Source organism: Geotrypetes seraphini, chromosome 18 (genome assembly GCF_902459505.1).
Source record: "Geotrypetes seraphini chromosome 18, aGeoSer1.1, whole genome shotgun sequence".
Lineage (NCBI taxonomy): Eukaryota > Metazoa > Chordata > Amphibia > Gymnophiona > Dermophiidae > Geotrypetes > Geotrypetes seraphini.
In genome coordinates, this window is record NC_047101.1 from 8755217 (window position 1) to 8772107 (window position 16891).

Sequence of the window (16891 nt, forward strand, 5' to 3'; positions counted from 1 at the left end):
CTATCCCTACAACCCATTCAAAACATCACTGCGAGCTCTATGAGTATGAGATGATATAGAAGGCCTCCAGATTTGAAGAAAGTACTTCTTCTTTGGAGTAGATCTCGCCATCCGACGTTCAACAAATACCTCGTTTTAAAGCTTGCATGAAAAGTTTAACTCTTCCATTTTGGAGAACTCAGCTGCTTTGAAGTCCTGCCAAATGTTTAAAAAAAGAATCCTATATTTTGTATGACTTTTCATACAGCATCATGTTGAAGATTTTGGCATGGATGCAGGAACACTGTGTGATAATTTGCCAGGACAAATGTCTCCATGGCATTCTTTTTCACTTGTTCCTGTTTCAATCTAAGAACATGACAGGCAGCCACCGCCCTGTTTCTCTTTTTGTTCTGTCCTGTCTTGCTTCCTTAATTCTTGTTTCTCATATTGATAATAACAATATTATGCCATGTGTTAAGCTTTTTGCATTATAGGATATGGTGAACTGTGACCTAGGCTGCCTCGTGTTTGCTCCCCTTTTATGGCTCCCTAATATTATATTTTCTCTCTATAAATTGCTTATATTTGTTTAAATTAGATTTGTTGTACGTGAACATAAAGTGAAATGTGAGTATTCCTGGGAAAAGAATAAATGGTCATTCAAGGGTGAAAAAGCATCTCTTTAAATAAAAATACAATATAGACCTAATATAGCACAATCATTGGGTTCCAAGATATTTGACAACATTTATAAATGAATCTGTTATATCGCTGTAGAGCAGTGGTCTCAAACTCGCGGTCTGGGGGGCCACATGCGGTCCGCCAGGTACTATTTTGAGGCTCTCGCTATGTTTATCATAATCACAAAAGTAAAATAAAACAGTTTCTTGATCATCTGTCTCTTTAGCTATAAATTACAATATTATTATTAAGACTTGGCCAAAAGGAAAGATTTATAAACTATAAAGAGTTTTACCTCATGCAAAATTGTCATTTCTTTAATAAGACATTAACTTTTTTTTTCTGAGGCCCTCCAAGTACCTACAAATCCCAAATGTGGCCCTGCAAAGGGTTGGAGTTTGAGACCACTGCTCTAGAATGTAATATATAATTTAAAAAAAAATGTGGGGGGGGGGGGGGAGGCGTGGTTATAGTGTAACTTACCTTCTTTTGAAGATTTAAAATGCAGGAATTTAAATCAGATTTTCTCCAGTCGTGGCACATGAGAACAGGACTTGTATATCGCTCTTTCTGTGTAGTTTCCATTATTTTAGACAGGTCGTGACCTTAGAATTACATGGTTCTAACTGTACCGCAGCTAGAACCTTGTAATCCCATGCATAGACTAATTTCTGTACATAGAACCATGTAATTTCTTATGAAATGAAGGAACGGTTCGTGAATGTTGTAACATCTACATGTCAGATAGAACCCGGAAGTCATCGGAGTTAAAAATACTAAAATTGTCACTTAGAACCCTGTAATTCTAAGGCCACGAGGTCCTTATTTTGTACCCTTGGCAATGAAGTATTAAGTGACTTGCCCAGGGTCACAAGGAGGTGCAGTGGGAATCAAACTCGCAACCTCAGGGTCCTGAGGCAGCTGCTCTAACCACTAAGCCACTCCTCCACTCTCGTATTCCTTGACCTGGATGACGGGCTTTTTAATCTCTAGAATTTATCAACATTCAAAAATCCATCTTACATCCAACCATCTCCTATATAGAAATTCTCTTGGACACCATCCAGTCCAAAAACCTCTCTTCCAGAAGATGGATCCAAATGCTGATAACCTATGTTCATGCCATAGTCCGTGCCTAGAGTGTTTGTAGAGATGCTGAGGAACATGGTCATGGCTGCCTTAGCCCATTTGAAAATGTTGATGTCTACGGTGGGATTAGTACTTTTTTCTCGATACTTTACCCACCTTCTCAGCTGTTCCTTTGCACCATGGCGGCATCAGTCCTGACAATAGATGCCTCGTAGAGAAGATAGGAAGCTTATTACATTACATTACAGATTTCTATTCCGCCATTACCTTTCGGTTCAAAGCGGATTACAAAAAGAGTTATGGAAGAAGGGTTCCAACGTTAGATCAGAGAAGGTTTCCAAGAGAGGGGAAAAGTAGGATCTGGGGTTAGGGAGGGGATGGTAAGAGGGGGGTTAAGCTTTATCATTGTATTAAGCTTTATTAAGGGATTTCTTGAAGAGTATAGTTTTTATTTCCTTTCTGAACATCTTGTAGTCTGGGGTTGTTGTCAATAGGTTATCTCAACGATTAACATTCACAGATAATGTGAAAAAGATATGAGACACCTCTTCACATCAGCCGCCTTTAAAAAACCCAAAATGCATACACTTATAAGGTTGAGAAGTTTTCAGTATACCCACAATGGAATATAGGTGAGACAGTTCCTCATGTGCCTCTCCGGAGTATGCAGATATTTCATGCATATTCCTTGAAGGAACTGTGAAAACCTGACTGGCAGTGGGATGGTTTGCTACTGCTGTGTTAACAATCTTTTTTGGATTTTATCATGCACAGGTGGTGGTAAATTTTATTTTATTTATTTTACTCTCATTTGCTGTAAATTTAGAATGCTGATTTTGGTTTTCTGTTCTTTTCTTTTGAACAGGAACAGAAATTCTTGGCAAATCTGTTCGAATATTGTACTCAACATTGGGAGTTTGCATATTTTTTGCGATTGGCTATATGCTGTTACCCTTGATTGCATACTTCATCAGGGACTGGAGGATGCTGCTTCTGGCCCTTACCGTACCTGGTATGCTCTGCATTCCACTCTGGTGGTAAGTTTAATGGGCTTTCAGGGTCATAAGTGCCAGTCTGTAGCTGACATTCATGTCTCTCATTATGTTGGACTTGCTAATTGCAGCAATTAGTTAATTTCTAATTACTGAATTGAACATAAATCCCCCAGATTCTACAGTATGTATGGCACTTGGTCACGTGTCCAAAGTCACACAAAGTAAAACCAGTCCCTGGAGTCCCAGGATATAAATTAAAATGTAATGTTTATTGAAATATTAAAATGCAACAGTCTGTGTCGAGCAGGACAATAGTGACAACATACTGTATGTCAAAAGCAAAACTAGAAACTGGACCCTACATGTGCCATGTTTCGGCAATATGATTGCCTTCTTCAGGGGTCCCGTCTCTCACGGTGTTGAACCAATTTAAATCTTGAAGATTTTTGGGAGCGCTGAAGTCGACGAATCCTCAAACACAACTGGCCCCCCCAAAAACAGGTTGAAAGCGAGGTCTGCGCTGAGGGCAACATAATCAGCTGTTTATGTAGCCCTCAGCGCAGCAGTTGTGTTCGAGGATTCGTCGACTTCAGCGCTCACAAAAATTTTGCAGACTTAAATCGGTTCAACACCGTGAGAGATGAGAACCCTGAAGAAGGCAATCATATTGCCGAAACACGGCACGTGTAGGGTCTAGTTTCCAGTTTTGCTTTTGACATACAGTCCCTCATGGGCGGGACTAGGAACTTTAAGGTGGCCTTGACTGTGAGGGAGTGTTCTTAAAGAGTAGCAGCATCCTATAGACTCCTTTACAGGCATTAACCATCAATTATTGCAGTTAATTGGCAACCGTTTCGATATGCATGTGCATCGTGCTCTGTGCGGTTCATAAAGATGTGTGTGCAAATCTTTTTGCACATAACTGAAAAGGGAGTGTTTCCATGGGAGGGACATGTGTGGGTCAGGGATGTTCACAGTATTATATAATTTGGGGTATCTGCGCCTAATTTACGCATGAGGATTTACAGCAAGTTTCAGTTGACACAGAGCGGATTCCAGCGAAATACACTATTCTATAAATGGTACCCAACTTGGAACCGTAACATCTCCTCTTTCGTTTCTCCTCCTACCTTCTATCCTTAAATAATGGTTTTACTACAGGCCTTTTTCCATGACTAACCTTTCTAATTCCATGAGTCATAAATGGTGATAGGCTTACTTAATTTGAGCTGGCTCACAGATCAAAACAGATGACAATAATCTTCAAAATTCCGAACTGGCAGAACATTCGGTGGGCGGGAAGATTTTGTAACCCCAGGGAGCTAACCAAAATGGAGGTTGGCTCATTCCCTTAGGTCTTCTAATTTAATAAATCTATTCTCTAGAACCTTGTACATTGTTTTCTTAATCCAGCTGTAATACTAGCTTGGTTTAATGGAATAGCCTTTCATTCCATTTCTATTAACATATTTCATTTTCATTTAAAAACCGGAGAGATCCCAGAGGATTGGAAAATAGCAAATGTTACGCCCATCTTCAAGAAGGGCTCAAGGGGCGACCCAGGAAACTACAGGCCGGTGAGCCTGACCTCGGTCCCGGGAAAGATGATGGAGGCACTGATTAAAGACAGCATGTGTGAACACACCGAAAAAAATGGGCAGCTAAAACCGAGTCAACATGGCTTCTGCAAGGGCAGGTCATGCCTCACAAACTTATTGTACTTCTTTGAGGGGGTGAACAGCCAGGTGGATAAAGGGGAATCTATAGACATCATTTACCTTGACTTCCAAAAAGCCTTCGACAAGGTACCACACGAGAGACTGCTTAAGAAGATATGGAACCACGGGGTGCAAGGGGAGGTCCACCGATGGAATAAAAACTGGCTGGCAAACAGGAAGCAGAGGGTTGGCGTAAAGGGCCATTACTCAGACTGGAAAGGGGTCACGAGCAGAGTTCCGCAGGGGTCGGTGCTAGGACCGCTCCTGTTCAATATCTACATAAACGACCTAGAGGTGGGAACCAAGTGTGAGGTCATTAAATTTGCAGATGACACCAAACTATACAGCAGGGCTCAAACCAGGGAAGACTGCGAAGATCTCCAAAAGGATCTAACGCAGCTGGAAAAGTGGGCCGAAAAATGGCAAATGAGCTTCAACATAGGGAAATGCAAGGTCATGCACGTGGGGAAAAAGAATCCGATGTTCACATACAAAATGGGGGGGAACACCACTAGGGGTCAGCAACCTGGAGAGAGACCTGGGAGTGATGGTAGACGCAACACTGAAGGCATCGGCGCAGTGCGCCACAGCCTCAAAGAAAGCAAACAGAATGTTGGGTATCATTAAGAAGTTCAAGTTCAAGTTTATTGATTCTTAATGAATCGCCTATTATAGATTACTAGGCGATGTACAAAACCATAAAACATATAAAATAGACAATGGTGATAATGTAAAAACTAATTTTTGTTATAAATTAAAAAAGAAAAAAAAAAAACAAAAGTACTTACATATTAAAACAAATATTAGTTTTAAACAACAAAAAAAAAAACATACAAGAGTTGTGAGGAAAAATAGGGGAGAAATTACAATATTTTAGCAAGAAAAGGAGGGTTACAACTATGGAAAAAACAAATAGGAGGGGAGGTTAAATTTGGTAAAAAAAGGAAAAAAAAACAACAAACTTTAAGAATCATACGCATCTTTAAAAAAGAAAGTTTTTAATGCTTTTTTAAATTCGACTAAGTTTTTTAAGTCCCTAATATACTGAGGTAAAAGATTCCATGATTGAGGGGCCAATACTGAAAACATTACGACCAGGGTATTATGACCAGGACGAAGGAAGTCTTCATGCCGCTGTATCGTGCAATGGTGCGGCCGCATCTGGAGTACTGTGTCCAATACTGGTCGCCGTACCTCAAGAAGGACATGGCAGTACTTGAGGGAGTCCAGAGAAGAGCAACTAAACTGATAAAGGGAATGGAAAATCTCCCATATACCGACAGATTGAAGCAGTTGGGACTTTTCTCCCTGGAAAAGCGGAGACTTAGAGGAGACATGATAGAAACCTTCAAGATCCTGAAGGGCATAGAAAAAGTAGACAGGGACAGATTTTTCAAATTGTGGGGCACCACAAGTACAAGGGGGCACTCGGAGAAATTGAAAGGGGACAGGTTTAGAACAAACGCTAGGAAGTTCTTTTTCACTCAGAGGGTGGTGGATACATGGAACGCGCTTCCAGAGGCTGTTGTAGACAAGAAAACATTAAATGGTTTCAAAGAAGGTTTGGATAGATTCCTAGAAGAAAAAGGGACTGAGGGGTATAGATAGGTATAGACCACTACTCAGGCAATGGGCCTGATGGGCCGCCGCGGGAGCGGACCGCTGGGCAGGATGGACCTATGGTCTGCCTCAGCGGAGGCAACTTCTTATGTTCTTATTTTAAGCTCTTATTATTCAATTTCATAATTCTGATCCTAATCCAGACTAAAGAGCCCTAACCTATTAAGTCTGTCTTCATAACAGCCAATGAGGTTGCGGTGTGGTAGACTTCAGGGGTAATGCCAGAAAATACTTTTTCACAGAGAGGGTGGTAGATGCCTAAAATGCCCTCCCTATAGAGGTGGTAGAGGCAAAACAGTGATAGAGTTCAAAAATAAGAACATAAGCCTTACTGGGTCATACCAGTAGCCCATTCTCACGGTGCCCAAGCCAGGTCCCTAGTACCTGGCCAAAACCCAAGGAGTAGCAACATTTCAGCAGGACTCATCCAGTAAGAGTCGTTCTTCACCAGATGGATTCTGCTGAATACCTTCTTTTTACATTTTTTTCAAAGTTTCATATACAATTCAGTTGTTTAAAGGGCATTAATTAAAACAGAAACATTCAGTAGCACCGAGTCTCATGCATTTTGAATTATGCCATTTATTACCCTTCGGGACTTTTAGAATTTGGTATGTATTTTCTATGATTATGACCTATGCTGTTGGCAGTTTTATTGTAAAGGCTGAAGCTGTTTGCACAACAGTATTGATCAGACAAAAGACGTCTATGTTTATTTAGTGGCGCTCTTTTCTAAAATGTGGACGATGCGAGTGGACTTATTTTAAATTTTATTTTTAGGTTTATTCCTGAATCTCCTCAGTGGCTGATCTCTCAGGGTAGGATTGCAGAAGCTGAGATTATCATTCGAAAGGCTGCAAAAATGAATGGTATTACTCCACCAACTATCCTATTTGACCTTATAGAGGTATCTTCCCTTGACTTGTTTTGGTTTATTTTACGTGCACTTAGAGAACGACACGGGGACAAATTTGTCCCCGTGGGATCTCAATATACCTGCCCGAGCTTTGTGACTTCTGTCCCTGTCCCATTCCTATGATTTTAAAGTGTTCAAGGCATATGCAGAGGAGAACGGAGCTTGCAAGAACGGGATAGGGACAGAGCTCAAGGGGATGAGCAAAATTTGTCCCCTTGTAACTCTCTAATTTATTTTCATCTTATACATTCTGGGGGAAATTTATAAACGGTGCCTAACTTAATAGGAAAGTGCCGTTTCAAAGCACCTGAACAAAAGGTGCTGAAAACGAACCTCTGGAGGCTCCCACTTGCATCTAACGCCACTATAGGCATGGCTAATGCTGGAAGTGCCATTGGGCCGTCATAAAGAACCTACTTAGGTGCAATTCACAGAAAAGGTAGGCGCCAGAAATGTAGTCCGTTAAAAACCCTGATCTGCATTTCTGGCGCTTATCTTTCCCCAGAGACACCATTTCTCTAAATAGCGCTGTTACATGATCGGCACACGAGCGGCAGCCGCTTTTAAGGTGGCCGCTGACATCAGCGCTTTTTAGAGAATCCGGGCCTTTTACAAACATGTGAAGCAACCACCGATTGCACTTTATTAAGACTTCGACTAGTTCAGAATGCTGCAGTCCGTTTGGCCTTAAGAAATATGACCACGTTAGTCCTTTTTACGCCAGCCTACATTGGTTGCCTTTTGAGGCTAGAGTGTTTTTTTTTTTAAAGTTTGGGTGTATTTGTTACAAGGCTGTTTTTGGTTTATTACCCTCTTATTTGGTATTTGTTTAATTCAAAAAAAAAATACCAGAAATTCGGGTATGTTCTCTTCCCTACCCCAAGGGCCTGTCATTACAAAACTTTTTGGGACAGGACATTAGAATATCTGGCGGGGAAGATGAATTCCTGGATGAGTCCTTTGATTGCCCAAGCTTATTCTTATCTTACATTTAGAAAATTACTGAAAACTTACCTATTTCATAAACAAGAATGTTGATGTGCGATGGTTTTATTAGGATATGGTTTTTAATTGTACCTTTTAACTGATGTTGTATTTATAGTAGCAGTGTGTTTTTGAAATTGCATTTTTACTGAAATGTTTCAGTTCCTTTGTTGTGAACCGCCTAGAACTGTTGGTGGGGCGGTATACAAGAAAATAAATTATTATTATTATCAGATGACAATTACATTTTCATCAAGATATTGCTATATAAGAAAAGTTGACCAAGCTAACCACCATTAGTCTCGGGGGAGGAGAGGGGAGGGGAAGCCACGTATTTGTTGTTTACAGATTTTTCTGTCTGACTTGCAGTAATATTTCCCAACATAGGGCTCCTTTTACAAAGGTGCGTTAGGGCCTTAACGCGCGGAATAGCGTGCGCTAAATTGCCGCGTGCGCTAGCCGCTACCGCCTCCTCTTGAGCATGCGGTAGTTTTACGGGTAGCGCACGCTATAGTGTGCGCTAATCCGGTGCGTGCGCTAAAAACACTAGCGCACCTTTGTAAAAGGAGCCCATAGTTCCTGGAAGCACGCTCTTCTGGTTTTCGGGGTTCACCATCAATTTGTGTGAGGTCTTATCTGGCCCAGAATTTAAAAATGTCTTGAAAACCAGACTGGCTGGCTGTACCTGTAGGACTGGGCTCTTGCATATCAATTATACAGAGGGACCCCCAAAAATGATACACTCTTCAAGTAATGAAATTGTTTCCTACCATTAATTAACCATAACTATTCTAGACTTTATTGTAGTTCCTCCTCGTTCCTCCTTGTTAATTGTATGTTATGTCTTCATGGGGTTTTTTTTTTTGTTTGTATACGTCTGTTTTAATACTCCCCCATTTTAAAATTATTATTATTGTATTTCGCCTAGAATTTAGGATAGGCGATTAATCAAATTTTAAATGAAACTTGAACGTGAAAAATATCTGCATAAAAAACTTTATTTGGGTTTTGTGACTTGGATTGGCCTCCGTGAAGACGGGATACTGGGCTAGATGGACCATTGGTCTGACCCAGTAAGGCTATTTTTATGCTCTTATATGAGCCAATTATAGGACAGTCGAGCCATTGTGACATCACTGATGAGGTTGACTCAGGCATTGGTGGAATGAGGCATTATGACATCACAGTATCAGCTCTGGAATGTTTCTACTATTTGTGACTTGGATTGGCCTCCGTGAAGACGGGACTGGGCTCGATGGACCATTGGTCTTATCCATTAAGGCTGTTCTTATGTTCTTATCATATTAGGTGATCAAAGTGGTCACCATTAGCGTCCAGACACTTCTGATTTGGATGACCTCTACACAAACAACTTTGACTCCAGTGTCCCCAGGGAATGAAGTGTGTATACATTTTGGGGGTCCCTCTGAATATAGTGCAGTTTTGGAGGGAAATACTGGATCATATGTTTTTACCTGATGCCTAAAAAAAAAGGTTTAGTTCAAAAACAATTGGTTTAAAAAATGTTTTGTATAACTAGCGATGTTAAACATTTTTAATGCTTTTTGAAAATGTATATTCCCAATGTTATATTGATTTGCTCTTATTGTAAACTGCTCTGAACTTGCTGGTTGTTGCAGTATATAAATAAAAGGAGGATTATTTATTTATTTTTAAATTTTCTTTCCCACTTAATGCCTAAACGGATTGCAATAAAACAGACACATTTCATAGTACCGTATTTCTCCATATATAGGCCGCGGCCTATACATGGGTTTTTACAAACCCGTGTATGGGGTGCGGCCTAGTTATATGGGGCAGCCCATGCAGCGATTGTTAATCATCCCCCACCCCCGGTACCTTTTTCGGAGCGCTCTGGACGGCGAATTTCCAGCGGTGCAGGCTGCCGCAATCTCTTTGGCATCCGGCCTTCCCCTGCACCGCTTGCTGAGTGACTGACATCAGTTTTCACAAGTCCCGCGAGAGCTGAAGTCGGCCATTCAGCGGGCGGTGCGGGAGCAGGCCGGATGCCGAAGAGATCGCAGCTGCCCTGCACCACCTGAGATTTGCCGTCCAGGGGGCTCCAAAAAAGGTAATGGGGGGTGGAGGAAGATTTTAAAAGGCAGGGGATGTACCGGAAGATAAGCCGCGGCTAATACCACGGGGTGGCTTATCTTCCATTTTTTAAACATAGGCCGCCCTTTTCTGCGGCCTATACATGGGTGCTACCTATGCAGAAGGGAGGCCTATATGCGGGGAAATATGGTAAACTTGGACATATGTAAAACTACACATCATCCTCATGTTCTTCCAAAATCTCAGAAACACATTCAGTAAGAGCTAGCATAACGCTAATAAAAGGTTTGCACAGTACAAACTATAACAATTCATTCCTTTATCAAAACGAATAGAAAGCTTTAACAAATTTAAGTTTTCAACTGCTTTCTAAAAGAGACTTTCTCACTGGAGTACTTTAACCAAATCCCACAGTTGCATGAGAAAAATTCCAGGAATTTGTTTTTGGTGGGAGGGTAATTCCTGGAATTTTTCTCATTCTGGTAAGAATGCAACTGTGGGATTTGGTTGAAGTATTTCTTGCACTCCAGTGATATCATAATAATAACCTGCAAGTTCAGAGCAGTTTGCAATAAGAGCAAATCAATATAACATTGGGACTATGCATTCTCAAAAAGCATTAAAAACATTTTTTAAACCAATTGGTTTTGAGCTGAACCTTATTGATTTTTTTTTTTTTTTTAAGATATCGGATAAAAACATGATCTAGTATTTCTTTCCAAAACTGCACTGCTTGAAATGCCAAAAACTTTTCTATATAACTTTTGATTTGGTCAACTGCGAATGAATGGATAAGTCCCGTCCCCGCGGATAACCGCGGGAAAGAATCCCATGCCATTTTCTAGTGTCTATTTCAACCTCGGTCCTTCTACACCAGCATTCTTCAAAGCAAAGCTTGCGGGTCAGTGGTTGTAGCCATTCATACTCTGATTCTTATGTGAGCCAAAGATAATGAAGCCATTGTGACATCACTGATGTGATTGGCTCTTAGGCACTGGTGGAATGAGGCGTTATGACATCACAATATCTGCTCTGGATACTAGAGACTGTCATTTTCTAGTGTCTATTTCAACCTCGGTCCTTCTACACCAGCATTCTTCAAAGCAAAGCTTGCGGGTCAGTGGTTGTGGCCATTCATACTCTGATTCTTATGTGAGCCAAGGATAATGAAGCCATTGTGACATCACTGATGTGACTGGCTCTTAGGCACTGGTGGAATGAGGCATTATGACATCACAATATCTGCTCTGGATACCAGAGACTGTCATTCTGTAGTGTCTGTTTCAACCTCAGTCCTTCTACACCAGCATTCTTCAAAGCAAAGCTTGCGGGTCAGTGGTTGTGGCCATTCATACTCTGTTTCTTCCCTCTCTCTTTAAAGAATGACATGAAGATGGTTTCCCGCGGGGACAGGAACAGTGATGAATTTTGTCACCGTGTCATTCTCTACTGTGAATGATACATTAATGTAAATTGCTCGACCAAATAAGACGGTGCTAAGCCATGCAAAACCTTAAAAGACCCCACAAGCAAATTTAAACAGCACTCTAGCTCAAACTGGTAACCTATGTAATTGTAAATAATATTTGGTTACATGGTCATACTTCAATGAAAAGACAGCTGTATTCTGAGTTGTTTGCAATCGCTTTAATAAAATACGGAGGACAACCCAGGTAGATAAGATTTTTCAAGCGTTGGTGCTTAACACCCTTGATTATTGCAATCAGTCTGAATTGTGGTTAAAAAAATAAAAATTAACCCCGGAGTGCACACAGCTTTCGCAGTGTTTAAAAACAATTTTCTGAATACCACGTCCACATATGATTGTAGCGATAGTATCGCATCCAAATGCACCCTCAAAATTCTTATTGTGGGTGCAAAAGGATGAAAAATTTGATGGACTTGGTAATCATTTTGCTTGATCTTTTGGTCTGTGTGAATTGTCTCCCTAGCTGAAAGACCAGAAGTCCCAGCATCAGAGGAAGCATAATTTCCTGGACCTAGTTAGAACTTCCAATATCCGTGTTCTGACCATTATGATGGTGCTTCTATGGTAAGTGTGTCCAAAAGTCCTAAAATGATACCGGATGTGGCACATAACACTCAGATACTGCAAGAAATTACATGAATGGACGGGAAGGGAAGGGAACAGGGAGGAGGTGGTGCTTATGGATGGGAAGGGAAGAAAGCTGAATATGAAAAAAAATAATGCTAAAGATGGATCAGGGCAAGAAGTGAAGGGATGCTAAGAAGGCCCTAGAAACAGTTAAGGGCACAGACAGAGGGAAGTGCAACTAGAAACTGGGAACAAGATCAGAAAAATAAAATCACCAGACTACAAAGGTAAGAAGAATGATTTTATTTTCAATTTGGTGATTGAAATATGTCAGTTTTGAGAATTCACTTGGGCTAGTAGTGGGCTTTAGGGTCTCCTCCCAAATTTCTGCCTTTGTCCCTACCCATGTCTAACACCAGCACCGGAAGGATAATCATTTCATTTCTCATATATTCTAATCATAAAATAAAAATAACATAATTTTTCTACCTTTTGTTGTCTGGTCATTTTATTTTTCAAGTCATGTTGGTCCCAGGCTCTGGTTTCTGTTTCCCTCTGTCTTCTCTTAACTCACTCGCCAGGGTCTCCTGCTCATTTGTTATTTCTTCTTCTTTGTGTTCACCATCCATCTTCCATTTTTGTGTACCTATCTTTCCTTTCTCTGGGTCCCCTATACCTCCCTGCCCAGCATCTCCCCTGTGTCCATCTCCCTGTATTTATCATCACTACCCTGTGTCCTGCATTACTCATCTCCCTTATGTTCCTATTCTCTCCTGCATCTAGCACTTTCCCTCTATGTCAATATACTCCCTCACATGTCTGGCATTGCCCCTCTCTGTCCATGTACCATTCTCATGCAGCATCTTCCTTTGTGTCCCTGTCCCTATTCTCCTCTCCATGCCCATTATTTCCCCTCTGTTTCTGATCCTCCCTGTCTCTCTCTCTCTCTCTCTGCTGTGTTCAGTATTTCATTCCCTATTCCTTCATTCGCTTAGTATGGTATCTCCTTTTTCCCTTCTCTTCCCTCCAGCAGCCCCCTTCCACAGGTGCAGCATCTCTCTCCTTCCCTCCAGCTCCCCCTCTTGCAGGTCCTGTAGCTATCTCCCTTCCCTTCAGCTCCAGCCCTCCCCTCCATAGGTCAAGCACCTCTCACTCTCTTACCTTCGGTTCCAGCCCCCCTCCTGTGCCATTTTGTCCAACCCCAACCCCCTTTCTGGGCCAATTTCTCCATCTACTTTGCCTTACATTGTGCCCTCTCTTCATCAGAGCTGACGGCTCCAGCTCCCCCACTCAACTCGCGGGTCTGGTGGATTCAGACAGCTTCCCTCCATGCCGCAGGGACACATCATGCAGAGAGATCCGATTTCTACACAGACTTGCTTGACGGTGCTCGCAGCCTTCCCTCTGCCAGGCTCCTCCTTATGATGCAACGTCCTGCCTTTGCTTAAAAAAAAGGAAGTTGCATCATAAGGAGGAGCCCGGCAGAGGGAAGGCCGCAAGCACCATCGAGCAAGCCTGTGTAGAGATTGGATCACTCTGCAAGATGTGTGCCAGCAGCAGGGAGGAGGGGAGGGAAGTCGGCTGGAGCTGCCGGACCCACGAGTGACGGGGGTAGGGCCTAGAGTGATGGGGGGGGAGGGATGGTAGGATATCAGGAAGCTGTGGTGGGTGGGGTTACTGCTCCATGGAGTGGCAACAAGTTTTGCTTCCACACCAGCGGTAAACCAATATAAATTTTACCCATTCCTACTGAACAATTAGTAGGTGATAACCTTTTGTACTGGACTCATTTTTAAGAGCTGTGCAGAATTACCTGTGCATGGATTTTTCTAAATATGCAAATAAATGGCAGACTTTTTCCCCCAGTTGTTTTAGAAGTCTTTGAAGTGTTTTACACTTGGGTTATTGCTCAGAATGTACTTGGTGATTTTCTAATCTTCTTTGCCTATTTTTTTTTTTTTTTTTCAGGATGATCATTTCTATAGGATATTTTGGCGTGTCACTCAACACACCAAACTTAAATGGCGACCCTTTTGTCAACTGCTTTCTTTTGGCCGTCATTGAAGTTCCCTCCTACGTTTTAGCTTGGCTTCTACTTCGAACATTATCGCGTCGGTATTCCATTAGTGGCATATTGTTCCTAGCAGGAGGTGTTCTTCTTCTTATTCAGCTCGTGCCTTCGGGTAAGAGCGTATTTTATAAGCTACCTATCTAAAATGAGAAATAAGACAAATGTCCAACATACGGGCAGTGGCGAAGCGAGGGTAGGAGGTGCCCAGGACAGTGGCTCCTTCCCTGCCCACCCTGCTGTGCATGCGCCTTCCCTTCCCCCATACCTCTTTTAACTGTTCGCTGGCACGAACAGCATCGCCAACCTGCTGCCCACGCCAGCCTCAGCTCTCCCTCCTGATGTCACTTCCTGGTCCCGCAACCAGGAAGTGACTACTGAGAGAGAGCCGAGGCCGGCGCGAGCAGCAGGTCGGAGATACTGCTCTCACTGGCGAAAAGTTAAGAGGTATTGGGGGGGGAGAGGTGCCAGTGGGCCCCCCCTTTACTATGCCACTGCCTATGGCCTCAAAACGCATATACCCCCTGTTTTACTAAAGCATAGCACGGGTTTTAGCGCCGGCAGTGGCTGGTAACTGCTCCGACGCTCATCGGATTTCTATGAGTGTCGGAGCAGTTAAAGCAGCTGCCAGCGCTAAAACGCGCACTACGCGTTAATAAAAGAGGGGGATAATTTGATATTTCTTTTTTATTTAATTACACTTAAAAGGAAGTCCACCTGTCTGAAAGATATCAAGAGAACAATTATAAGAAAAGCTGCTTTTACATCTTAGAAATAGAAATCAAATCCGCTTGTAAAGGAAGAGAAAAAGGCAGGATTATTATTCAACACCCTTATCATAAAAATAATGAATAGAGGAATGGTTTCCTTTCAATAAATTAATCTTCTTTTTTTTTTTGTAAATCTTTATTAGTTTTCAATTATTAACAATGCAATACAGTGATGTTAACATAAACGAATCAAACAAAAGCACTACAAATATACAAATATTTTGAAAACAAACATTTTTACACACCCCTTCCCCTTAACTAATGAAAATAGAACCACATGTATAATTTCAATAAATTAGATACAATGAATAATAATGCTTTCCCATCACCCTCCCTCCCACCCTTAATTAATTTTCTTATAATAATCAAAATGAGTTCTTTAAGACCAATTGTGGTATCATTCGTATTCAACTAACATTGGAAAGGAACAGAAATAAATCCAAGATGTTGTCAAACTCCACAATATTAGCAAGTGACACACAGAGAGCTCTTTATGCCAGTGGGTCCCAAACCTGTCCTGGGGGGGGGGGGGGGAACCCCAGCCAGTCAGGTTTTTAAGATATCCACCAACAATATTCATGAGAGAGATTCACATACCACTACTTCCTCTGCTTGCAAATCTCTCTCATGAATATTCACTGTGAATGTCCTGAAAACCTGGCTGGGGGGTTTCCCCAAGACAGGTTTACGACCCACCGCTTTAGGCTAAAGAAATGATCTTATTTTAGAATAACTCTATCACTGCTCTGACCTTGCATGTCTGTCTTGCAGAGCTGAATATCCTATCCATTGTCCTAGTGATGACAGGAAAATTTGGCGTCACTGCGGCTTTCTCCATGGCCTATGTCTACACAGCGGAGCTGTACCCAACCGTCATCAGGAACATGGGGGTTGGCATTGGCTCCATGTCGTCCAGAGTGGGAAGTATCATCGCCCCATACTTTGTTTACCTCAGTGAGTTTCTGGATTTTCTTAATCTCTGCGGGCGAGAAACTTAACTCTGTCACCGGTGGCTGCTGCAAAGTTTCAGTGGGTTGAGATGTGCATAATAGCTGGGAAAATGAGGCGTCAACCTTTCTCCCCAGACAACTTAGGAATAGAAAAATATAGGGAGAGGCCTGCAAACAGAATTTGAAACATCACTCCCCGGAGAGGCTGCACAGAGTTTACAGGTGCGAACTCCCCACTAGGAGGAACACGGAAGGCACTCGGAAGTAAATTCCCTATGTCTACCTGATTCTCCATAGAGGGAGAAGGCTCTGCAATGTCCTTTTGAAAACTGTACTCTCCCACATGGTTCTTTTATTTATCTCTCGACAAAAAAACAGCAGTTATTTCATGTATCCATACTCTGATTTTTGTAGAAGACATTCATCCGTCAGTCACCTGCTCTTTGGGGTTGTTTTTATTATTAGACTATTTTAATGGTATTTATTTATTTATATACCAGCTATCAATGGAGGTTGTCTAAGTCAGTGTTTTTCAACCTTTTTACACCTATGGACCGGCAGAAATAAAAGAATTATTCTGTGGACCGGCATCAATCCGTGGACGGGCGGTTGAAGAACACTGGACTAAGTCGTGGGCCAGACCCCGCCCATCTCTACCCAGTCTCCACCCCAGACCCCGCCCCCATAATAGTACTAATTGCACCTTGCACGTCCTGTGCCTCATCTGGAAGCTTTTCCTCTGACACTACAAAGTCAGAGAAGAAGGCTTCCGGTTCAGGCGCAGGATGCCCGTAGGAGCCACTGCCTGTGGCTTTGTGCACTGAATCAGTTAGGAAGAGGGAGCTGGCTCGAAGATAACGCCGCATCGATCGCACCATGGACCGGCAGTTGAAGAACACTGTTTTGGGCCTCGGCAGGAAATTTCTGTGGACCGGCACTGGTCCATGGACCGGTGGTTGAAGAACACTGGTCTAAGTGGTTTACAT

The 16891-nt window shown here is 42.2% G+C and overlaps 1 protein-coding gene across 3 annotated transcripts in view; it reads left to right on the forward strand.

Moving 5' to 3' along the window:
- The window catches only part of LOC117351910 (solute carrier family 22 member 4-like), a 67424-nt gene that overhangs the window by 34487 nt on the left and 16046 nt on the right, over window positions 1–16891 (forward strand). For all 3 annotated transcript variants that reach the window (XR_004537525.1, XM_033927781.1, XM_033927780.1), the window contains exons 4-8: window positions 2618–2789; window positions 6866–6992; window positions 12014–12114; window positions 14086–14300; window positions 15727–15909. Coding sequence is in view for 2 of the 3 variants with exons in the window: in XM_033927781.1 (XP_033783672.1) it covers window positions 2618–2789; window positions 6866–6992; window positions 12014–12114; window positions 14086–14300; window positions 15727–15909 (798 nt within the window). In the remaining variant the exon portion in view is untranslated. The remainder of the gene's footprint in view (window positions 1–2617; window positions 2790–6865; window positions 6993–12013; window positions 12115–14085; window positions 14301–15726; window positions 15910–16891) is intronic.